The sequence below is a fragment of the Gorilla gorilla genome, chromosome 3 (genome assembly GCF_029281585.2).
Source record: "Gorilla gorilla gorilla isolate KB3781 chromosome 3, NHGRI_mGorGor1-v2.1_pri, whole genome shotgun sequence".
Lineage (NCBI taxonomy): Eukaryota > Metazoa > Chordata > Mammalia > Primates > Hominidae > Gorilla > Gorilla gorilla.
Genome location: NC_073227.2, coordinates 17,141,212 through 17,166,496, shown reverse-complemented (window position 1 = coordinate 17,166,496; position 25,285 = coordinate 17,141,212). Strand labels below are relative to the sequence as shown.

Genomic DNA, 25,285 nt, shown 5'->3' with positions numbered 1-25,285 from the left:
AATAAGCACTGAACTCAAGATGCTGCTTGGCTTGGCTGGCAAGTCCCAGAGTGAAGCTGCTCCATGGGCTTCTGGGCACTCAGAGGCTCAGACAGGGCCTCTGTCCTCCCTCTCACCCCTCCTCTCCCTCCTAACCCTTTAAACCACTTGTTCCATGTCCCAGACTTGCTTTTGTGGGGAATTGATGAGATATTAATGAAACTGGCTAAGGGGTGATCTGTACCAGAGGACCAGCTTTTAAGGGTCTTGTGGGCAAAACCTACTGAACCATCCAAGAGGTGGCAAAAAGGCTGTCCTACAGCACAATCAACCAGGACTTCAAACACTGTTTCTGAAAGCATTCAGTCCAATCAGAGCACTGGAGCAGCCACACAGCTGCACAAGAGATTCAGTCTCCAATGAGCTATTTCCCTGTGCCTCTCGCTTCCAGTCACAGGCCACGCTCCTGAATCCAGCCACTGACAAACTCGTCTCTTTGGCTGAAGGTAGATGGGGCCAGTGTGGATGGGTGAACCTGTTACAGAGAAGCCTCCTCTACAGCACCATACTTCTGGCTACAGAAGGATTAACACATACAAGACTCTTGTCATGACCATTCCCGCAGTTCACATACACAGTCCAACAACACAAAAAACAAATGCACAAAACATCTCTAATCAAAAATGTGTAGAAATAGCTGGGCACAGTGGCTCATGCCTGTAATCCCAGAACTTTGGGTGGCCGAGGCAGGCGGATCACTTGAGGTCAGTTTGGGACTAGCCTGGCCAACATGGTGAAACCCTGGCTCTACTAAAAATATAAAAATTAGCCAGGTGTGGTGGCGGGTGCCTGTAATCCCAGCTACTCAGGAGGCTGAGGCAGAATTGCTTGAACCTGGGAGGTGGAGGTTGCAGTGAGCTGAGACTGTGCCACTGCACTCCAGGCTGGGCGACAGAGACCCTTTCTCAAACAACAATAACAACAAAGTGTAGAAATGATGTGGTTAAAATGAATACTTTTTAGTCTGATCAAAAGAGGAATTACTTTTTTACTTGTTGCTGCACTACATTGAAAACAATTTTTCACACAAAACTATGTTGTAAAGTTCAATAATTTTTGCCACAACAAATTTAGAAGTTTGGACCAGAATATATTTTATTTTTCTCATAAAAGTTATACCAAAAATATATTTTTTCTTAAAAGCAAAATTTGAGTTGTTAGAATTCATTACACATTTTATAAACAGCAGTGAAAGGAAGAAGTCAGCAGAATGGATTCAATTTTTAAATACACAAATGTTCATTTCACAAGCTTGACTTTGTCCTTTAATAACTTAAAGGTAGGGTTCTTGCTGATTTTCTTGTTAAAGATGACCAGGAGTTCCTCTTCGGATCTGTGATGCTCATCTGTCACTGTGTAGTACTGAGCTAAAACCTTCACAAAGAAAAACATCAAATAAGTGTATTTGACCTGGAAAATTATCTGAAAATGTTCTGTCTTTAACCCAGAAATAGAACAACAGGAAAAAATAAAAGAAACCCAGGAGCAAGCGACACCGGCATGCTCTCCTTGGAAAACCCAGGCAGCAGCCATGTGCAGGGGTTTGGCCATGTGTGAGTCATCCTGAGAAACAAAGTGAAATAAAGGAGAAGAAACCACTGCTCTGGGATAGGCAAAAGAGAGCAAATATCTAGAACAATAATTTCCAAACAATAAAAATTAAATAAATGGAGCCTGTCTTCAAAGTCTTATAAACAAGCCCCAAATCTAGGCACCACCCTGGCTGAGGCTGTGTGGGGCTTTGGAGCAGCTTGAAAATCACTGAGACACACACACAGATTTTCAGTGTTTTAGGTGAAAAAAGAAAAAAACAAACACTTGTACATTTAGAAATCAGTTCTCCCCAGCGGTTAGACATGTGGGTTTGTTCATATGCCATACCTTTTTCCTTAGCTTTTTGATTGTTATTTCATTGTCTGGGGCCTGTTTCAGAATTGCTTTAATAGTTCCCTTCCAGTTGAATTTACCTACAATATAAATAATAATATTTAAGACATTTCATTTTGTTGTACTACGAGAAGGGTAAAGAAACAACTTCTGCAACACCTATTTGCTTCCCAGGAAATGAGCTAACCCTCTAATGAACCGGACTCCATAGCACCAAGCATCTGTTCAATTCCAATGTCCTAGAAGCACTCACTACCCTTCAAAGGACTGGCTCTTAGAGTGAGCAGGTGCCCATGTGCTATTGGCATGACAAACTCCTAGACAGAGTTGTATGTAATGAACTCAACACAGATTTCCTAAGCATCCACTAAGATCATGGGGCTGTCCATGCACAGTAGGGAGGACAAAGATGGGCAAAAGCAGCTTGACCTGAAATGAGAGAGAGGACAACCACAAACTATTATAGAGGAACTAAAAATACTCATCTAGGGGACTTCTGCTTCTGGGAAGATGGAGTGGACACACTTTCCCCTTCCTCCTGCCCACTACAACTGAGAACCCTGAAACTATATAGGCAAGAAATGTAAGAAGACTCTGAAAGGTAGAGACCAGCTGGGACCTCGGGGCCTGCAGAGCAACACGGGGTGAGCTTCTTGCTGCCTGTACCCCAGATCTGGAGTTGAAGAACCCAGCAACCTGAACACCAACAGCACAGACAAAACAGTCCCAACAGAAGCCTGCTCTCTTGGCAAAGGACCGGGAAAGGGCAGCCTAGCAAGACAGAAAACTTTTGTATAATAACAACCCTACCGCAGCCACACATCACAGAAAAAACAGTGGCTCCACCCCAACCCGCACCAGCAAAAGCCGAGTGGCGAGCCTGAGTTATCTACCCTTGCAAGGCTGTAATGAGGGACGGTGTCACAGAAGGCCAAGCAGGAATTCAGGGGTCTCATCCACACAGGCCGGTCATGAGGCTGCCCCTGCTGTGATGTAAGTGGAGCCTGCACCAGGAGCCCTGCCCGGCAGGAGCAAGAAGTGGCCATCCTCAGGTGTGGATGGAGGCTGAGTAGAGAGCCTGGACTTCCGCCCCCACCTGACAGCAACAAGGCCGTGCCCCTCCACAACCACCAAAGTCATGTGAGAGAAAGCCAGTTAAAACAGAAAGCGTAAACAGGATCTCACACCTTACAAAAACAACTAACTCAAAATGGATCATGGACTTCAATAAAAAATGTAAGACTAGGAGGCATTTAACATAGACCTGAAATTTGCTGTGAGGATATATCTTAAGTGTTCTCAACACACACACACACGTAAACTATGTGAGGTGATAAATGTGTTAATTAGCTTGATTGTAGTGACTATTTCACAATGTACATGTATAATAAAACATTAAGTTGAGCTGGGCATGGTGGCTCATGCTTGTAATCCAGGCACTTTGGGAGGCTGAGGCGGAAGGATTGCTTGAGCCCAGGAGTTCAAGACAGGCCTGGGCAACACTGTAAGACCTCCGTCACAAAATTTTAAAACTTCGCTGGGTGTGGTGGTGTGTACCTGTAGTCCTAACTACTCAGGAAGATTGCTTGAGCTTAGGAAGTTGAGGCTGCAGTGAGTCATGATCACACCAATGCACTCCACCCTGGGCAACAGTGAGACCCTGTCTCGAAAAATAAAAATAAAATACAGTAACACATTAAATTGTACCCCTGAACTACATAAAATGTTGATTTGTGGAAAAAAAAAAAAGTTATCCATTAAGATAATTTAGAAAACAAAAAAATCTTTAGGCTTAGGGCTAGGTAAAGAGTTGTTAGCACAATCCATAAGATAAATTGATAAATTGAACTTTATCCAAATAAAAATCATTTGCCCTAAAAAGACTCTGTTATGATGAAAAAACAAGCAAAAGACTGAAAAAAGATTCACAAACTGTATGTCCCACAAAGGAGTACTATTTAGAATAAATTTAAAAACTAAAATCTTAACAGTTAAAAAAAACAACCCCCACAAAAACAACAACCAAAAAAACCCCAAACAACTCAAATTAGAAAATAGGGAAAAAAAATTTAAAAAAAGAGAGCAGACATTTCAACAAAAACATATACAGATAGCAAATATGCACAGAAGAAGACGCTCAACAACATTAGCCATTAGGGCCACACAAATTCAAACCACAATGAGCGGTTACCACACATCTATCAGAATGGCAAAAATACAACACAGTGGCAACGCCTAATATTGACCATGATGTGGAGAAACTAGATCCCTTACACACTGCTACTGGGAATATAAAATGTGTACAGAGACTCCTGAAACAGCTGGCAGTTTTTTCCTTTTTAAATTTTTGTGGGTACACAGCAGGTGTATATGGGGCACGTGAGATATTTTGATACAGACATGCAATGTATGATACTTACATCAGAGTAAATGGGGTATCCATCACCTCAAGCATTTATCCTTTTGTGTTACAAACAATCCAATTATACTCTAGTTATTTTAAAACGTACAATTAAATTATTATTGACTACAGCCACCCTGTTGTGTTATGAAATACTAGATCTTATTCATTCTATTTTCTTGATACCCATTAACCATCCCCACCTCTCCCACAGCCTCCCACCACCCTTTCCAGTCTCTGGTAACCATCCTTTTACTCTCTATCTCCATGAGTTGGCAACTGTTTTGATTTTTAGATCCCACAAATAAGTGAAAACAGGCTATGCTTGTCTTCCTGTGCTTGGCTTATTTCACTTAGCGTAATGACTTCCAGTTCCATCCACGTTGCTGCAAACGACAGGCTCTCATTCTTTTTATGGCTGAATAGTACTCCACTGTGTACATGCACCATATTTTCTTTACCCATTCATCTGCTGCTGGACACATAGGTTGCTCCAATCTTGGTTATTGTAAATAGTGCTGCAACAAACACGGGAGTGCAGGTATCTCTTCAACACAGGGATTTCCCTTCTTCTGAATATATACCCAAACAGTGGGGCTGCTGGATCGTACGGGAGCTCTATTTTTAGGTTTCTGAGGAACCTCCAAGCAGTTCTCCATAGTGGTTGTACTAATTTACATTCCCACCAACAGTGCACCAGCGTTCCTTTTTCTCCACATCCTCGCCAGCATTAGTTATTGAGCTGGCGGTTTCTTAGAAAGAATATGCAACTACTGTATGACACAGCATTGAACATTCACTTCAGAAAAACTGACTTAGTTCACACAGAAACCTGCACATCAATGTTTACTGCAGCTTTATTCATTAATAACCAGAGATTAGAAACCACCCAGGTGTGCCTCAACAGGTAAATGAAGAAAGAACTGTGATGCATGCACAGCATGGGATACTCCTCACCAATAAAATGAATATTGATCAGTTCAGCAACCTGGGTGAATCTCCAGAGAAAAACGCTGAGCGAAGAGTCAATCTCAAAAGGTTACATACTGTATGATTCCATTCATAGAACATTCTGAGATTCCAGAAATGAAGAACAGATTAGTGATCGCCAGAGGCTAAGGAGGGGGTGGGGGTGAGAGGGAAGTGGCTGTGGCTACAAGAGGGCAGCAGGAGGCAGCCTTGCGCAATGGCAATGGAAATGGAAGCGTATCCATGTCAACATCCCGGCTGAGATGCTGTACTACAGTTGTGTAAAGTGTTATCCTGGGTGGCAACAAGGTAAAGGGTACGCGGATACATAAGGACGCCTGAGTCTCCATTACTTCTTACAACTGCATGTGAGTCTACAAGGATCTCAAAACAAAAAATGTAACAACAACAACAAAGATAACCATTCCAGTTGTCCCCCTTGATCTGCAGGGGACAGTTCCCAGACCCCCAGTGGATGCCTGAAATCATGATAGTACTGAACCCCTATATATACTGTCTTTTCCTAAATATTCATGCATGCCTATGACAATGCTCCACTTATAAATTAGGCACAGTAAAAGATTATCAATAACTAATAATAAAATAGAACAATTTTACAATACACTATAATAAAAGTTATGTGAATGTGGTCTCTCTCTGTTTCTCTAAATATCTTATTGTCCTATCCTCACCCTTCTTGTGGTGAAGAAGGCATACAGCAGGACAGCAAGAGATCTCGCCATGCTGCTCAGAACAGCATGCAATGGAAAACTTATCAATTGTTTATTTCTGGAATTTTCCATTCCACAGATATGGGGACACTACTGTTTACTAAGTTGAGAAGGGGGTTTTAAGCTTAGAGATCTAACCCAATGCTGGCAGTCACTGAACTCTGCTAATAAAGCTGCAGGCCCATTTGAGTCTTTGGACCTGTTCTGAACGGCAGGATCCTGGGGGTTGGGGGAGGTGGCAGAGACATGACGACCTGCCACCTCCTGACAGGTATGAGTGCTTCAGGCCTGAAGAAGCAGGAGAGAAGCTTTGTGTAAGAGACAGCATTTCAGAGGGCCCGTGAAGGCCAGGGACTGGATTCTGAGGTTGAGGATACAAGCAAGGAGACCCCAGAAACAGGCCCAGAGATGGGCAGGGGCACAGTTCAGGGGACTTCTAAGAGAACAATGAAAGGCAGGGGCAAGAGAGTTGGGGAGGAGCGAAAGGGAACAGGGTCTCAGAAAGCTATATTGCGCTTATTTAAATTTCAAAGATAACATACATTTCCAAACCAGACTGCTTTACTTTTCTCCTTAAAGACAGTGGGTGAGAGGCACTATAAGACTGACTCACACACCCTAGAGAACTGATTTTACTTTCAAATTCTTATATATACCTCTGGAGGGTAAGACCCTACTAGAAGTGCCCAGATTACACCTTCCTTCCCCAGAAGGGGGCATCTCTCGGCCCCTCTCCCAACCTACAAGGGACTGTGTATTTGTTTCTTTTCTTTTCTCTCTCTCTCTCTTTTTGAAAGTGGTACGCCCATGGCTCACTACAGCCTCAAACTCCTGAGCTCAAGTGACCCTCCTGCCCCTGCCTCTGAAGTAGCTGGGACTATCAGTGAGAGCCGCTGTGCCCAGCTGTGCTCTTCAAATGACAGCAGTGATATACCTTTTGCAGGAGCCTCATCGTCTTCTGGTTCTCCGCCCTCAGGATGCTCTGGGAGCTTCATCTTTTTCTTCTTAGAATCTGTTTCACCTAAGTATTTGGAAAGATTTTTTTTAAAGAAGATTTTGCATTTATGCTAGCAGCTACCATTTAATGAGACCTTATGCGAGCTAGGCAAACTCCAGGTATCATCTCATTTCTTCTCCAAGCTGCCCAGCCCCAGTTTATAAAACCCCAGGAGAGTTTTATCCTCCTCCATGCTGCAGATGGGATGAAGGGAGTTGAGAAGTGAGATCATTTGCCTGGGCAGGGCCCACCTCTGCCTGGCCACAAAGCTTATGCTCGTTCCCTTACTTGGTTCAAAACATAAGGTCTAGCTAGGTGCGGTAGCTCATGTCTGTAATCCCAGCACTTTGGGAGGCCGAGGGGCGCGGATCACCAGAGGTCAGGAGTCCGAGACCAGCCAGGCTAACATGGCGAAACCCCATCTCTACTAAAAATACAAAAATTAGCTGGGTCTGGTGACACACACCTGTAATCTCAGCTACTCAGGAGGCTGAGACAGAAGAATCGCTTGAACCTGGGAGGTGGAGGTTGCAGTGAGCTGAGATCGTGCCACCGCACGCCAGCCTGGGCAACAGAGCAAGACTCCGTCTCAAAAAAAAAAAAAAAAAACAAGAAAACCACACACACACACACGCACACAAAACACTAGGTCTAACAGGCTTAAATATCCCAAATTCACAGCTTTCCCGGTTTTCAGATGAATATCCTAGAGCGTGAGCTAGCCACTTACCTTCCGAGTGCCTCCGCTTCCTCTTCCCTGCGCCCACGTGTGCCTCTTCCTCACTGGCGCTGTCCTTGCGCTGCTTCTTCTTCTTGCTCCTCTTCCCTGCAGAGCCGTTGGCCTCAGGGACTTCCTCCCCACCAGCCTCAAGGTCAGCCTCCTGTCCCTTTTTGCGCTTCTTAGGCTTCTGATTCCTTGAGTTTTCCTGGTGGTTTTCTAATTTTAGTTCTTTCTTTTCTCTTTTCCTTTTCTTCTGCCGTTCTTCCTTTCTTTCTCTTTTATTCTTCTTCACCTCCCCTTGCTGTTCCACGGCGTCTTTCACTTTGGAGGCTGGAACCTTGGTGGAGATTTCTGCATGTGGAGTGGCCACTGGGTGGAGTGGCTGTTGATCCTGTTCCTTATTGACTGGTTCCTTATCATTAAGCAAAAGCAAGAAACACATATTCATTTTAAATGTGTAAATAGAGTTGTCACGTTATTGCCTGGGCCTACTACATAAACTGTTCAAGAAAAACGGTTGGTTTAATCCCTTATCGTTTTATAACTATGACCCCCACCAACAGCTAAAATGTAGCAGTAAATATACAAAATGGGAAACCACTTCCCCCAGTCCACACCCCTCTGTCTGCACAGAACAGACATTTTCATTCCACTGGAAAAGTGAAGAATCCTTATGTCGCTGAAGATAAGACCTTTCATTCCAGCTCACTATTCACCTTTTAGATAAGAGAAGAGTACTTAGGGGTGGTAGAAACCACTGGATGTTATGTGTCTGCAGACCCGGGTTCAAGCTCCAGTTCCATTAATTCCTAGTCAGGTGACTAAGGGCAAGTTATTTATCTTTTCCAAACCTATTTCCTCATCTGTAAAATGAAAGGTAGTAATACCTACCTCACACACGGACGGATGAAACGAGGAAAGATCCGTCATGTGCTTATTAGCATAACACATGCCCAATAAACCAGCCCATTGTGTGTGAAGAGTTTTGTAAATTATCAGCCTTAGAAAATGGTACTGTTATTATCATCATTATTCAGACTGGAAAGTTACCATTAGAAGAATGGTCACCATTCTCACCATTCTTTTTTTTTTTTTTTTAATGGAGACAGGGGTCTTGCTTTGTTCTGTTGCACAGGCTGAAATGTAGTGGCACAATCTCAGCTCACTGCAACCTCCAACTCCCAGACTCAAGCAACACTCCTGCCTCAGACTCCCAAGTAGCTGGGACCACAGGCACAAGCTATCATAACCGGAAAATTTTTGTATTTTCTGTAGAGACGGGGTCACCATTCTTTATGTATGGAGGTGTCTCTCTAATGGTTACCCCTGTTAAATACATTACCTTATTTATGTATTTTTTTTGAGACAGAGTCTCACTCTGTCACCCAGGCTGGAGTGCAGTGGTGCAATCTCAGCTCACTGCAACCTCCACCTCCCAGATTCAAGTGATTCTCCTGTCTCAGCCTTCTGAGTAGCTGGGATTACAGGCATGCACCACCACACCTGGCTAATTTTTGTATTTTTAGTAGAGACAGGGTTTCACCATGTTGGCCAGGCTGGTCTTGAACTCCCAACCTCAGGTGATCCACCCGACCTGGCCTCCCAAAGTGGTGGGATTACAGGTGTGTGCCACAGCGCCAGGCCTTGCATTACCTTATTAAAATCAGCACATAGAGCCTACTTTAAACAGTGACATCAGCAAGTTCAGTCCCATTCCTTCCTGAACTCCCTCCCTGAGCCCCTTTCTCAAGAGATGACCTGGAGCAATTTATTGAACTGCTCCATGTTCCCTGATGCCTCTGGAGGGAAAGAGAGTGGCCAGTGGCTGCTTCCAGGTGTGAGAAACCACTGAGCTGATGCACCTGCAGGCAGGGGTTCAAATTCTGTCTCTGTTAGTCTAGTCAAAGGACAGGGTAAGTTACCTACAATCTTCCTCCTTTGGGAGATTGTGGGTAGCAAGGACTATGTCCTCAAAAATGGACCAAATAAAAAAGGACAAGCTTTCACTAGAGTACAAGGACTCAGGACTCAGACCTTAAGGCTCGATCCTTGGCTACAAGAGCAGCATTAGAAAATGGATACTGGGGAGGCTGAGGCAGGAGAATCACTTGAACCCGGAAGGTGGAGGTTGCAGTGAGCCAAGATCACGCCATTGCACTCCAGCCTGGGTGACAAGAATGAAACTCTGTCTCAAAAAAAAAAGAAAACGGATACTGTAGGCTGGGCGCGGTGGCTCACCCTTGTAATCCCAGCACTTTGGGAGGCCGAGGTAGGGAGATCGCCTGAGGTCAGGAGTTCGAGACCAGCCTGGCCAACATGGTGAAACCCTGTCTCTACTAAAAATACAACAATTAGCCAGGCGTGGTGGCAAGCGCCTGTAATCCTAGCTACTCAGGGGGCTGGGACAGGAGAATCACTTAAACCCAGGAGGCAGAGGTTGCTGTGAGCCGAGATCGTGCCACCGTACTCCAGCCTGGGTGACAGAGTGAGACTCCGTCTCAAAAGAAAAGAAAATGGATACTGATGTAACCACCTGGTTTTCTCAGTAGCAGTGGCTTAGCAGCATCAAGTTGTCAAGGCTCATGGGGTAAAGGGCAGAGGAGGATTTCAGAAGTAGACTTAGGAAGAAGGGGACAAAGAAACTTCACATCTGTCCTACAATTCTGTCGATAACTTCTAGTAAAATATTATTATCATTATGATTTTTTGAGACTGAGTCTCGCTCTATCACCCAGGCTGGAGCGCAGTGGCACAATATCAGCTGCAACCTCCGCCTCCCAGGTTCAAATGATTCTTGTGCCTCAACCTCCCGAGTAGCTGGGATTCCAGGTGCCTGCCACCACACCCAGCTAATTTTTGTATTTTTAGTAAAGACAGGGTTTCACCATGTTGGTCGGGCTGGTCTCGAACTCCTGACCTCAACTGATCTGCCTGCCTCCGCCTCCCAAAGTGCTGGGATTATAGGCATGAGCCACTGTGCCCGCCATAAAATATTATTTTAACCACTGAGAGCCTGAGACCCTGGCTTCCCTTCTACACAATCCAGACCAGATTTTCAGCTGGTGCCTTGCCTCTTTGTCTAAACCAACTCCTCGGCCATAGGGAGAGAGGGAGGGAGGCACACATTTACCCATCTGGTAGCTGCTCAATAAATAGGTGAACCAATTCTTCCCCATCTTCTTTTTACCTCATTACACACTCTCCTCAAATGTGGTCTCCTCTGTGATGCCCTGACTCTTTCCTAATCGAGCACCTCAGTCCTGGCCTCCCAATGCCTCTGGCTTCTTCCCAGTGCTGATCAGGACCTGACATTACACCATGGACCCGCACGTGGTGCCTATCTCCCCCACTAGAACACAACTCCAACCAGCCAGGACCTTGGCCTAGTTGCATCCACAGTGATCAGGTGAACTGTGATGGGGTAGAGGACAGAAAAGCATCCGACCTGACATCTGGCAGAGTTACAGGAGGATAAACAACCAAGGTACGGAGGACAAGGCCTCAGGACCCTCTGCTCTGCACTACACAGGGTATGCTGGGAGGGCCGCGGTGCAAAGGCAGAGGTAAGGGATGACAAGCTGCGTTTCGCAGAGCTCAGGGTTTATCAGGGGCTATTTACTCCTTATTTTATTTAATGTTTAATATGTTCACATTTCAAAAGGGGAACTGGAAAAAACTTTCTAAAACCCTGCAGTTGAAGCAATTTCAAATCTTTGATTCTTAGTTAAAACAGAAATAACCTTAAAAAATAGATGCCACATAAAGGCCAATCTAATGATTGGTTATACGGTTTCAAAGGGCCAATTTGTACATTCTGAAAGAGACAAACGCTAGGTGTACTCCGAGATAAATTTTCATCTTGATGCCCACTTGTTGCCGAAAGTATTCTCTCCACATAAGTGCATCAACTCCCGATAATTTGACAAGAATGAAAGACCAGTGGGGTTCTGACTCCACTGTTTTTTGAAACTGATATTTACACAAAAATAAACAATGTAATCAACAATGTGGCTAAAAGATACCAAACCAAGATTTTCTACATATATAGTCCACATTTAGGGCCTCTATTAAACCATTTTGACTAACAGGTGGCTGATTTAATTACTTGAAGGGAGCTCTCCTTCTACCAGAAGGAAGGCGCTTCAAGCAGACTGCTCATCTACCTTAACCGTAACCTTCAGAGGCCGCTGTGACCCCTCACCCCTTATCCAGAGGAACACCTAGTCACTACGTCCTCACCCTGTTTTATTTTCCCTCATGCACCACCACCTGGGATACTTTAGATTTTTTTGTTCAGGGCCGGGCACAGATCAGGCACTCAGTTAAGTATTAAATAAATGAATGAATATTACTATCCACATTTTTTTTAGATAAGGAAACTGAGGCTCAGAGGCTAAATAATGTGCCTAAGATCAAACGTCAGGCAAACTGCACAGCAGGGATTTGAACCAGGTCTGTGAGAAATCCAAAGCTCCTGTTCTTTCTTTCCCACGTATCTATCTCCCTGCCGCTGCCTGATTACTAAGCAAATCATTACATACTGGGCTGGCACCGGTATCAAACACTGGGATGAAACACCTTGCTCTTCACAATAAGGAAGTCTCTGCAGTGCATTCAGCTTCTTCCTTTCCGTAAATGAAGGCATTAAGAGGTTCTCTAAAAAAGAAGGCTGGGCCAGGTGCGGAGGCTCATGCCTGTAATTCCAGCACTTTGGGAGGCCAACGCAGGCAGGTCACCTGAGGTCAGGAGTTCGAGACCAGCCTGCTTAACATGGTGAAACTCTGTCTCTGCTAAAAAAAAAAAAATACATAAAATTAGCTGGGCATGATGGCTCGTGCCTATAGTCCCAGCTACTTGGGAGGCTGAGACACGAGAATTGCTTGAACCCAGAGGCAGAAGTTGCAGTGAGCCACGATCGCACCACTGCACTGCAGCCTGGGCAACAGAGTAAGACTCCGTGTCAAAAAAATAAAAATAAAAAAGAAGGCTGCCTTGACTTCCAAAAATAAGAAATTCCCATTTCATTATGACTAATTATTTTTGCCACAATGCAAATCTAAAATCAGATCTGACTTACGCTGTTGGAAGCTTCAGAAAAGATATTCCACACCTGGTCCAGAATGGATTCATTATGAACTTTTAAACTGTTCTTCATCCAATTCTGTAAGAAACAAAAAGAAAAAGAACTATTGATCCCACTTGGACAGGTACACACAAGCTCACTCACTGATGGGCCACACGGCCCCCTCCATTCAAGAAAGTCAATTCATACCTGAAATTTCGCCTTTTTCCTGGGAACGTTGTCAAAAGCACTAATTTGCTCTAAAAGTTCTCTCACTTTGGGGCTGACGTTGGGTCTCTTTATTAATTCACTAATTTTCTACAAAAAGGGAAGAAAAAAGAAAAACTATTAATAAACAACCAACATGAGTTTCATGAAAGCCAATTGAAAAAGTCCTTGCCATGGCTAAAGCGTTCACGTTTTAAGCCCAGATTCTGTATTTATGTCTACGCTTAAAAATATATAGGTTAACTTCTATTAACATAGTACTGGAGTCCTAGCCAGAGCAGTTAGGCAAGAAAACAAAATAAAAGACATCCTAATTGCAAAGGATGAAGTAAAATTATCTCTGTTCACAGATGATGTGGTCTTATATGTCAAAAGTCCTAAAGAGTCCACACAAAAATTGTTAGAATAATCAAACCCAGCAAAGTTGCAGGATACAAAATCCACATTCAAAAATCAAGTTGCATTTTATATAACAACCAGAAAGAGAAATTAAGAAAACAATTCCATTTGCAACAGCATCAAAAACAATAATCAGGAATAAACTTAACTGAAGAGGCAAAAGACTTGTTTACCGAAAACCAAAAAACACTGCTGAAAGAAATTAAAGTAGACAGAAATAAATGAAAAACATTCCATACTCATGGACTGGGAGACTTAAAGTTGTTAAGATGTTAATACTACCCAAGCAATCTACAGATTCAATACAATTCCTATCAAAATCCAATGTGTGTGTATATATACGTTTTTACAGAAACAGAAAAATCCACCCTAAAACTCACAGGGAATCTCAAAAGATACCAAATAGCCAAAACAATCTTGAAAAGAACAATAAAAATGCAGATCTCATATTTTCTGATTTCAAAACTTATTACAAAGCTGTAGTAAGTTTCTGTAGTTTGCTGACCCCTGCTTCAGAGGATTTCATTGAGTGTGACAGCAACAGAGACAGAACTCACAGACCCATGCACCTCAACCTTAGGGTCTAGGAACGTCATCTGGTTTTTAGAGAATTACAGAGAGTGCCCAAAAGTGTGGCTGCTGGTCACCAGTGCAAACAGGATTTCATTAGCTTCTCAATCTGCTCTAGTAAGTCCTTTGTGAACAGAAATACCCTCCCAGTAGTATGCTCATTCAGTAAGCTAGTTAATGTCTGAAAAATTCACGTTTCAACTCTATTATCAAATGGAACAATTACTTTTTATTGGTTTTTAGAAAAACACAGGCTTTTCAATAGATTACATCCGTCTTTGCATTATCCCACCTTCCTTTCTGAATCCTTCCTCCTGCTACCTATTCTGTAAATGATCAGTAGCATTCTGAGAGTTATACTTCCCAGTGAATTAGGGAGTCAATGCTTCTGCCATTTCTACTGTGCATGTTTTCATGCTATTTTAGTTAAGTAGAAAATTCTCTACATTGACGAAAGTATCTTTATTTTGCCTAATTCTAATGACTGGCAGACGTGACAGATTAACATGGCTTGAGTTATAAAAGCTCCATTATCACTAGAAGCAGGGAGAGATTAGAAGCTTCCATTTAGTTTTACAGCCAAGGGAAAGCTAATGAGAATTCTAAAATTTTTTTTTTCAAGAAATTAACAAAACACATGGATTAAAGGTATAATGCACTGCAACTGTTTTAACAGCTAGAAGAATAAAGAACTTTTTTTCTTTCTTTTCTTTTCTTTTTTTTTTTTTGAGATGGAGTCTCACTCTGTCGCCCAGTACAATCTCGGCTCACTGCAACCTCTGCCTCCTGGGTTCAAGCGATTCTCCTGCCTCAGCATCCTGAGTAGCTGGGATTACAGGCACCCGCCACTATGCCCGGCTAATTTTTTGTATTTTTAGTAGAGATGGGGTTTCACCACGTTGTCTAGGCTGGTCTTGAACTCCTGACCTCGTGACTCGCCTGCCTTGGCCTCCCAAAGTGCTGGGATTACAGGCGTGAGCCACCACGCCCAGCCAAAGAATTCTTTTTCAGGAGGTTTTAGTTCAACCTGTCTATCCTAGGACATGAGGTTTCCAGAGCTTGTCTGCAGGGATGACACATTTACTCTTAGTCTCTTGGGCTTCCAAAGAAAGCGGAAGCTGTCAGAGGAAGCTACTCAATGAGTTAGAAAGATGTTACCTGAATCCACGCCTGCTGTTTAATGTCGCCTTTGTGGGTTTTACCTTCATAGCCTTTGCCACCATACTTCTGATCTTCACTTATGCATTTCACGTGGTTTTTATAGTCATCGCCCCTTTAAAGTGATCAAAAGTTCTGCCATTAGACTGATACCCAAGTTGGAGGCGCTAATACCAGCATGCTGCCACTATCTTCTATGGTCTACACTGTATATTTTCACGTGTCTACCACACAAGCACCCCATCTATTTCACTTATTATGTTTACAACCTCCTGGTCAGAACCACATCCCCCTTCCTCCAAAGTCTTCAATATAAGACCCATCACCAAACTTTTCCCCCATTTTTATAAACAGCTTAAGCTAAATTGATAGGCAGTATTTTTTTTTAAGTCATAAGTGTACATATACTGAATAAACAAGAAAATAGTTCTATGCAATAGGGTAGTTTTTTTAAATTATAAAAATCTCAATGTCTAATAGACAGTCAATAATTAGTTATAGAATAAATCAAAAACAGATATAAAATGGCAGCATGAGGTTACCAACAGTTCTGGATCCCTTAGGGTCCTGGGAAAAAAGAAAACTAAATTCTTTCTCATATAATCTTTGTAAAGCTCTATGGGGTTCTTCAGGGAAATGTTGGGGACAAGTCCAGGGCAAAGTCCCCTAATGAAAACTCAATTTTAACCTACTTTATATATCAAGCTTCCTCCTAGGATTACGTCTGAACAGAGGTTAGCAGTTTCCAAAAAAAAATCACTGCTCCAGAATGAATTAAAAGAGAGTACTAGCCAGTACCATCCGAATGCCTCAGAGGACACTGGGGCAGATGCAGCCAGAAGCCAGCTTCTCGCCTGGACCTTCTGAGGCTGAAGGGGAATCAACATGAAATTCAAGAGGGGAGCCCTCTGCAAACGACCCACCTGAAGAAACGGTGTCTAAGGCAGGATCTGTCCTGTCCCTCCCCGCTAACTCCTCACATTCACAGAGGCCTCCTCAGTGGAAGTGTCTCCTGACACACCCGTGGGGCCAGGAAGAGCCTCACTTCCACCAGCACCTCTGATTTTCTAGGGAGGACATAGTTTCCTCTGCTACCAGTCATCTGCCCCACTGTGAGCTCATAAATTCACTTTCTGGTTTATAAGTCCATCTCTCCACTGTGATGGGCACGCGATACCCATGGTCTAACGAAACTGGCTCTAAACCCCTGGAGCCATCTTCCACGCAGTTAGTACCCTGGGTCTGTTAACAGTGGCAATGCAATAGCAACCAGTGCCACCAACTGACTGAACGCTCTAATCATCATAATTCCCCTTCCCCTAGTCTTTTCTTTAACATATCCTCAAAAAGTAAATTGTTTCGTAAAGCACATTTTTCCCCCCCGAGACGGGGTTAACTTGCTCTGTTGCCCAGGCTGGAGTGCAGTGGTGAAATCTCGGCTCACCGCAACCTCTGCCTCCTGGGTTCAAGCGATTCTCCTGCCTCAGCCTCCCGAGTAGCTGGGATTACAGGCGCCCACCACCACGCCTGACTAATTTTTGTATTTTTAGTAGAGACAGGGTTTCACCATGTTGGCCAGGCTGGTCTTCAACTCCTGACCTCATGATCTGCCCACCTTGGCCTCCCAAAGTGCTGGGATTACAGGCCTGAGCCACTGCGCCCGGCCTAGTAAAGCACATTTGAAAGAATCACACCAGTTTTCATCAATGCACCATACCAGTTTTTAGTCTTAATTTCGTTCTTCAAATTTGCCACTATTTTTCCAAGCTTTGTGGGGCCAAGGCTTCCAAAACTGATCTGGATTTACTATGGATCTACATGAATTCTGTGAAGCTTACCAGAAATCTTTACCGCAGTCAATGCAAGAAAGGCATTCACAGTTTCTGCAAACAGACACATGCTTTTCCACTTGTATTTTCTTCACTGATTCACCACATGCATTGCATGTAAAAAATACCATTTTTAGGTAAATGGCTAAATATTCTCTATCCAAGACAGGTTTTAAGTCTTGTCCTAAGGAAAAAAAGACAATTCTCATTATAAACTGAAACTTCTCATTTCAATAAATGGCTCATGCAGCTAACTTTTCAACCATAATTTCACATGAAAATAACAGAGTCAAAGTTGATTAGCAATCTACATAAAATTCCACCATTCATATAAGTAAAACTAACATTAGCAATGAGAAAGGCTAACATTTATTGTGTCCTTACCATGTGCCAGGCACTATTCTAGAGGCTTTACATGTATTCACTTATTCAATCCCCGCAGTAACCCTATGAGGGAAGGACTATTATTGTTCAGAATTTATATGAGGTAACTGAGACACAGAGATTACATAACTTGCCCAAGGATGCACGGTTAACAGAACCAGGATTTAAACCTGGCAGATTGGCTCTCAAGATGAAGAGCTTTGAGGGTGTTAAATCTTACTTTCCACAATACCTTAAACTCTCTCTCTGTATATGAAACTTATAGAAGGCATTGCACTTTAGGTGTACACTACAAACTATTTCAGGTCCTCAAATATACTAAGAACACAGCAAGAGGAAAACTGAGTGAAGTTTAGAAAGTGAAGAAGAGGCAATTCAATGGGCACAATTTCCATGGCACTAAAAGCATTCATATCAATATTACTATATATCTACAAAGGTTAAAATGAGGACATGCACCTCAGCTGTAATGGACAGGGGCCTCCTTCATGTGGCAGCTTGTCAGACAAGTCAGAAAGAAATGGAACCAAGTCCAGGTGTCCCAACTGCTGGGTGCTGAATTACTGGAGTTCACAAGCCCAGGTGTCCCGAGCACTGCCTCAACAAGAAGTATGTCTGCACACGCACATAAACATCATTGTAAAATTTCACAGAAATGCTACCGTGCTCAGGAAAACACAAATTCGTCTAGAAGTGTTAGAGAAGTCACAGTAATTTTCCATACTTATATAATTTTTAATCACTAGATTTTAAAACAGCATTGTTGTTTTACATTATAAGTTTTACAGCAAAAATACTGAGAACTGTTTAACCCAGAGCTTTCTTTCTCATTATGAAAACAAAGGTGAGGGTCAAGTAAACCGATGCAATTTACTTCAGGGTAGGACTTCATCCAACAAGCTTTCAGTACAAATGATCTACCCTTGGTTTGCAGAGAATTCCCATGCATGAAATCACCGTTGCTCCTCCACCAGCATGTTTTGGATCACTGCCAGTGAGGCCACACCCAAGCAACGACCAGGGTTATTCATGTCCATTCAGCCTTGAATGGAAATGTACATCCTGGCTGCATCTCCAGGGTTCACAAAGGTCCAGCTGGTCTCTTGTGGAGGCCTCTTGCCCTGTGGGACACTATCAGACACCAGCTCAGCTTCTACACTACATACAAACCACAGACCCCTGATTCCGCGGTCCCAGGCCCCGCTCCTCAGCTCACTATCAGCGTATGTTAGTAAGCGGACAGCATGTGGTCAGCTACAACCTAGCACCAAATCCTCAGGAAGGAAAACATGACTACCCTCGATGTGCTGCAGCAACTGTCATCTTCTCATCTGCTTACTGTAAAGATGTGTGATACTGTCAAGCTCCTGGGAGCTGGAATCACGTTTCCCACGACCCAGCTCCCTCAAAGCTTACCATTCTAAAAAAGGCAGAGGGATGATCAACATGTCAGGCAACAAGAGCAACTATCCTGCCTGACAAGGGAGAACAAAGGCTGGAATAAGAGCCAACATCACATTCTCAAAGAGCATGGAGGTGCACTTTGGTGTAAGAGCAGGAATAACTCATTAGTCACCAAGAAATAGATTGTCATCACAGATGCAAGGTGAAAGCAGCCGTGATATGCCAAATTACCTGCTGAAAAACGTTAAAGCACTTTTCTAATAAGATACAACAACAAAAAACAGTCTCTGAAACTTAGATATGGCTTAGAGCTTGCCAACCTCTGTTGCTGAGGACAATTCTATTTCTTGATGGAGTGGGAGATGGGAGGAAGAAAGGTTTCGACAAGGCTTAAGAGTCAATTGAGAGATTCCTGTCCCAGCAGGTCAGGAATTAAAGGTCTAGGAAGGAAGCTGGAAACAAAATATATTGACTGAAAGAAGCAGTGAAAGCAGTGATGTTGACAAAAAGATACTCAAGAGTAACTGTGCCAAACATTCTATCTCTCTGGAGATCGGCTACACACTACGGTGTAATTAAATATCAATTCAGAAGGTGATTAGAATCTGATTACATGTCCAGCTAAAAAATAACTCTCACATCATTTTCATTTGGTCTTTACTTGTTTAAGGCCGAATGGGTGGATTGCACAGGAAGTCAGAACTGTCTCTTCCTGCCTTCCTCCGGATTTTTACACTTGCCATGAAATGGGAACAGCTCTGTGTCCACTTGCTTGGCTAATGAGCTAATGTCTGTAAGGAGCTTACCTCTCCCTTATTCAGAGCCTGGAGGACAGTCCAGCACCTTGATTACACCTCAAACCCAACCCAGCCCCAGGCGAAAATACCTGTAATTTATGCCACAAACACTTGCTTGGGCTTCAAAGAAAAGCTCAAAACCATCAGAAGCTTCAAAGTCAGCCTAACTGCACAGCAGACAGGGTGTCCCAGGTCTTAGTGCAGGCTTAATATTCGTAAGCGTAAATGCTACAAACTTACAAAAAGCCATCAGGTGGAAATTCAGTCCCTCTAACGGAAGACAGCAAACATTGCCTAAAACAAAAATGTAAATGCTACAAACTTACAAAAAGCCGTCATGTAGAAATTCAGTCACTCCAATGGAAGACAGCAAACATTGCCTAAAACAAAAAAGTAAAACGGTATTGTTCAAATTCCACAAGACTAGATAAGCATGAAGGAAATTTAATTAAACTTTTTTTTTTTTTTTGGAGAAAGGAGTCTCGCTTTGTCGCCCAGGCTGGAGTGCAGTGGTACATTCTCGGCTCACTGCAAGCTCCGCCTCCCGGGTTCATGCCATTCTCTTGCCTCAGCCTCCCGAGTAGCTGGGATTACAGGCATCCGCCACCATGCCCAGCTAATTTTTTGTATTTTTTAGTAGAGATGGGGTTTCACCGTGTTAGCCAGGATGGTCTCAATCTCCTGACCTCGTGATCCGCCTGCCTCGGCCTCCCAAAGTGCTGGGATTACAGGCGTGAGCCACCGCGCCCGGCTTTAATTAAACTTTTAAATGATGTTTTGGCAAGTTTGGATCATTTATGCTTCTGAAATTATGAAAGCTTAAAACTGCATTAAGATTTTGAGGACACCCAGTCTGCCGGGCTCAGATGTGACATATTTCAACATTTAGCCCTAAGTGTAAAAAGATAGCAGTTTTTTTATGGGGCTGGATCTAAACAGAGTCCTCTTTTCCTTCCCTGGCTCCCCAACTCCCTCTGCCCCATGTCCAGTCCCAGCGCAGCCAGAGAGATTCTACATGCTTTCCTTCTGGCCACATGCGCATGTTAAAAGAGAAGGGCAGGCAGAAGGCAGTGTTCTTGGACTGGTTGAGAGCATACTTCGGTTTTTGCTCAGTCACTTTAACTCAATTCGGCAGACATTTCCTGAATGCTGACACTATCCTATCCACCCAGATACACCTGGGGCCCTCACGCAGGTCCTCTGCGTGTGCTCCTGGCTGCGTCTTCGTCTGTCTGTATGGTCAGTTTACTGAGCTCTCATCACATGCCATACCCATGAAAAAGATGATGGGGTCTGCACCATAGAACACATGATCATTAGCTCTCTACAAAGCCGTGTCCCATTTATGAACACAACTGCACCCAATACAACTAAGACTGCTATGATCATACTACCTCCATTTGGAGAGAAAACCTAAGGCTCAGGAGGGTAAGTGAACTGCCCGAAGTCACAGTAAGTGGCAGAGGTGGCCTGAAAGACCAGGCAGCAAGCCCAGGCTCCCACCCTGCCTCCATCTTGACCTGCCATGTCCTAGCCGTTTGCTTGGTGCTTACTCAGCACCTGGGACCTTGAGGTCCTCATCCAAAGAGAAAAAAAATTAAGGTCTCTATAAGATGACTTTCCGTGTATAAATATTAGAACCCTAAGTCTTAATTATAAAACCTCTGTGCAGTGGGCAAGGAGACCACCCATGTCACAGGAGAGGCTGTCAGGGGCTGGACAGCAAAGCTAGCTGAGGGGCAGCAGCCAGCGGTCAGTAAGGGGCTGGGAACTTGTTAGTCTTCTCTTAACAAGATGGTTGCCAGCTTTTGTTGGACAGGGCCCTGACTCAGGCGCAGAGGATCTGAGCTGGAGCCTACATCTGCTAATGTCAAAAAAGTCATTAAAAACTAAATGACCTCAAAGCACCTTAACTTTCCAGAATCTGTTTATCTGTAAAATGGATCTAACACCTAACTCAAAGCATTGGGTGGAAAGTTAAATAAGACACCAGATATGAAAGCTTCATCCCTGCCCAATTGTAGAAAGGTTTCTCTGTGACCTACTAATTTGCACATCAATGCTATTATACCCAGCCCCCTCCTAAACCCATGCTCCTTTAAATATGACCATCAACCCACCCATTTATGTTCATAAACTCACTCCAACCTTCTCTGGCTCCTCAACCCATGGCTGCCTACTCTACCAAGTCCCCTGATAACATGTCCTTAGGTTTGGTTCTGAGATTGGAATGATTTTTTTTAAATCTTCTTCCCTCTATATTTTTGTATTACTTATTAAATTTTTTTTCTTTTTTTTTTTTTGAGACGGAGTCTTGCTCCGTTGCCCAGGCTGGAGTACAATGGCGCGACCTCGGCTCACTGCAACCTTTGCCTCCCAGGTTCAAGTGATTCTCCGGCCTCAGCCTCCCCAGTAGCTGGGATTACAGGCACATGCCACCATGCCCGGCTAATTTTTGTATTTTTAGTAGAGACGGAGTTTCACCATGTTGGCCAGGCTGGTTGTGAACTCTTGACCTCAGGTGATCCACCCTCCTCGGCCTCCCAAAGTGCTCGGATGACAGGCACGGGCCACTGCGCTTGGCCTTGACTATTCTTAAAATATTCTTGCATGCACATACAGACACTGACCTACACATAATTACCACCACTACCACTGAAACAGCCCACCTGAGGGGCCTAGCTGGCAACCCCAGGATATCCCCCACTGAACACTGTGACCCTGAGCATGCCACTGCCTCCATAAACTTCAAGTTATCTCATCTGTGAAACAAGAAGTCAGGCCAACTTGACAAGACTCAAGCCCCTTCCACGGGTAGCATTCTGAGAAACCATGGGTATGGTGCAAGAGAAGGACAGACGAACATACTCTGTCCACCATCCTGCCTAAACCTTTGTGTATGAGGCTGACAAGGGTTACAATGGGTGACATTCACAAGGAGAGAATCTCTCCCTTGTTCCTTGCAAAAGCCCTGGGAAGTAGGTGCACCTATCTCCACTAAACAGATGAGCAAACTGAGGCACAGAAGCCATTTCTCTCTGCCTCCTACCCCACCCACGGCATCACCAGCACTGTTTTAAACACCATCCCTTCACTCGAGTAACTACCATGTGTCAGCCACTATGCTAGACCCTGGGAGCCTCGGGCACAATGTGAGTAAGTCCCAAGTGGGCCCTCTCTGCTAGAAATCAGGGTTGCAAATACAGACCCCACCTCATCCTCCTCCCTCTCTCCTCAGAGGTAGGTGCTGCAGAGAATCCTAACATTCATGGAGCACCCAAGCCCTCTCATAGGAGGTTAACACATTTCTACTCATGTAATCCTCATCACAGTCCTCCGAGTTAGGGTCTATATGTTATGACAGATGAGGAAACTGAGGCGCAAAGAGGTTAAAAAACTTACACCAGGTCATCCCACATCCAGGTAGTGGCAACCCAGATTCACACGCAGTAGTTATTCTGATCCTAAGTATGTGCTCTGGACCGCTACATCCTAAGGCCTCCTCTTTAGGGACTGATCTCCCAAGGCTCAGAGAAGAGCCCTGTCTCCAACATGCCCAGTCGGGCGGTGACCAACCGTCCTGGTTTGGTCAGGCCCGAGGGAGTTCCCAGGACGCGGGACCTTAAGTTTTAAAACGAAAACGAGTTGGTCACCCTAAGTCCAGGACTCCTGCCACTTACCCAGAGCAGGAGTGAGATCTGAATGGAACTCCTTCCTCCATGCGTAACCCAGAGGGGCTGACGGTGGAAATCCCGTCCCTCCCCTACTCACTCTCTGAGCCCCAGCCTCCCAGGTCGGACCTCTGGGCCACCACCCCTCACCTCTCAGCCAGCGCCCGCCAACGGTTTCAACCGGCCGCGGGGAGCACGTGGACTCGCCGCCGCCAGCCCAGCGCCGCAGCTACCTGCCTCTCAGGCTTCGCGGTGCAGAATTCGCTTCTGAACCACCCAGCGCGCCTGCGCACCGCGGCCACGCCCCTCCGTGGAAGTGACGCCAACGGAAGCAGGAAGGCGGTTCCCGCAAGCCAAGGGGGCGTTGTCGGGATGGTTCCGCGGCCAGCGGATCGCTGCGAGTGGCCTTGAAGGAGCTGCTGCAGGTGAAGAGTAGGCGGCGGGGCAGAGAGCGGCCTCCGAGGGTAAGGTGGCTGGCCTTGCGAAGGCGTGCGGGGCTGGGGCTGGTGGGAATGGCCCGGAAGGGAAGGGAGGCCGGGCGCCCGAAGGTGGCCCAGAAGGGCATGGACCCACCGCTCCTTCCCGTCTCTGGGCACTCGAGGATACCCGGGGGGTTGGCGGCTCCTGCGAGAGTCAGCGAGCATTTGCTCTGTGCCGGGCATCACAGGGGACGCGGACTGAGACCCAGACGGCCAGGTTCCGGGCCTGGGAGCCGGGCCTTCTTCCTGGTGCAGCTCCCTCGGCCTGGAAACCCCACCCGCGCCCTCTCATCTCCAGGCTTTGCCCGCTGGAAGCCAGCCCGGCCCGCCTCCGCTCCGCGCTGCCCATCTCTCGGCTTCTGTTTCCTTCCACGCTGTAGCTGAGAGTAGCGCTTAAGACGACAGAGCCCACAGCCTAGCTCAGTTTCATTACGGTGTGGCCTCTTTGTGCCTCAGCCCCGCATCTGTAAAGCGAGTGTCATAGCGGCACCTGCGTCCCTGGAACCTTGTCGTATTTCGTGAGTTGGTGCATGTAAATCGCTTAGACTAGTGGCTGCCACTTAGTAAGTACTCAATAAACGTTAGCTCTTCTCAGCCCTTAAAACAGGGTCTGGCACACAGTGGTGGTCACTAGGTGTTTGTTGCTTAAATGAATGAATGAAAGTTGAATGGAGGATGCACAGAGTATTGTGAGAAACCTTCACTCCCGAGGTGTGTGTATATGGGTGATAAGGTTTCACTCTGGAAGTGAGCAGTGTTGGGCCTGGAATAGAAGGTGTATTAGTTTGCTAGGACTGCAAAGAAAATACTGGGTGGCTTAAACAACAGAAATTTATTATTTTCTCATAGTTCTGGAGGTTAGAAGTCCAAGATCAAGGTGTCTTCAGGTTTGGTTTCTTCTGAGACATTTCTCCTTGGCTTGCACGTGGCTGCTTTCTTGCTGTGTCCTCGCATGGTCTTTCCTCCGTGTTTTCACATCTCTGGTGTCTCTCTTTGCATCCAAATTTCCTCTTTATAAGAACGTCAGTCAGGTTGTATTAGGGCCCACCTTAATGGCCTCGTTTTAACTTAATTACCTTCTTAAAAGCCTGATCTCCAAATACAATCACATTCTGGAGTGCTGGGGGAACAGTTTACCCATAACAAAAGGAATTCACAGAAATGGACAAGGAGGGAAATACTTTCCAACAGAAGTGACAGAATGGCCAGGAGGCTTAAAAGCAGGGTGCTCAAGATGTTTTTTGTGTTCAGGGCACATATGTGTACTTCAGTCTTGTTTGTGCTCTCGTACTGTTTTTGGGTTTTGTTGTTGTTGTTTGTTTGTTTGTCCTCCTGAATACTCAAAGAAAGTGAGCCCTCTCATTTTTTTAGTCTGGCAAACTTAACTCAAATTTCAGCATAGATGTGTCTTCCAGGAAGTTTTCCCTGACCCTCCCTCCCAAATTAATTTCTGCTTCCTCCATTTAATAACTTTGGTACAGGGCTGGGTGCGGTGGCTCACGCCTGTAATCCCAGCGCTTTGGGAGGCCGAGGCAGGCAGATCCTGAGGTCAAGAGATA

The 25,285-nt window shown here is 44.8% G+C and overlaps 2 protein-coding genes across 5 annotated transcripts in view; one reads left to right on the top strand and one right to left on the bottom strand.

Annotated features, from left to right (window-relative positions):
* Positions 1-1,108: 1,108 nt before the first annotated feature.
* Positions 1,109-23,574, bottom strand: LYAR (Ly1 antibody reactive). 4 transcript variants are annotated; one of them, XM_019025779.4, is made up of 11 exons: positions 23,398-23,565; positions 19,903-19,956; positions 17,835-17,990; positions 17,001-17,175; positions 15,163-15,277; positions 13,018-13,125; positions 12,823-12,906; positions 7,755-8,157; positions 6,962-7,048; positions 1,921-2,006; positions 1,109-1,413 (listed from the first exon to the last, which is right to left on the bottom strand). In XM_019025779.4, the coding sequence occupies exons 4-11, from the start codon at positions 17,120-17,122 to the stop codon at positions 1,279-1,281; spliced, it is 1,140 nt and encodes a 379-aa protein (XP_018881324.3). In that variant the 5' UTR covers positions 17,123-17,175; positions 17,835-17,990; positions 19,903-19,956; positions 23,398-23,565; the 3' UTR covers positions 1,109-1,278. The 4 variants fall into 4 exon arrangements, with proteins under 4 accessions (XP_018881324.3, XP_018881323.3, XP_004038422.4 ...); XM_019025778.3 differs by having other exon boundaries at positions 23,257-23,416; XM_004038374.5 differs by lacking the exon at positions 17,835-17,990 and having other exon boundaries at positions 23,398-23,574.
* The window catches only part of ZBTB49 (zinc finger and BTB domain containing 49), a 31,569-nt gene continuing 29,831 nt past the window's right edge, over positions 23,548-25,285 (top strand). Inside the window, exon 1 of the mRNA XM_004038376.5 lies at positions 23,548-23,711. The gene's annotated coding sequence lies outside the window, so the exon portion shown is untranslated. The remainder of the gene's footprint in view (positions 23,712-25,285) is intronic.

What these genes read in the sequence shown, in the direction of transcription:
- LYAR (XM_004038374.5), bottom strand. Translation starts at nt 17,122, where the DNA reads ATGGTATTTTTTACATGCAATGCATGTGGTGAATCAGTGAAGAAAATA. An exon ending in AACAGCAGGCGTGGATTCAG is followed by an intron (nt 13,126 to 15,162) that starts GTAACATCTTTC and finishes CCCTTTTTGTAG; the next exon opens with AAAATTAGTGAATTAATAAA. An exon ending in GGAAAAAGGCGAAATTTCAG is followed by an intron (nt 12,907 to 13,017) that starts GTATGAATTGAC and finishes TGTTTCTTACAG; the next exon opens with AATTGGATGAAGAACAGTTT.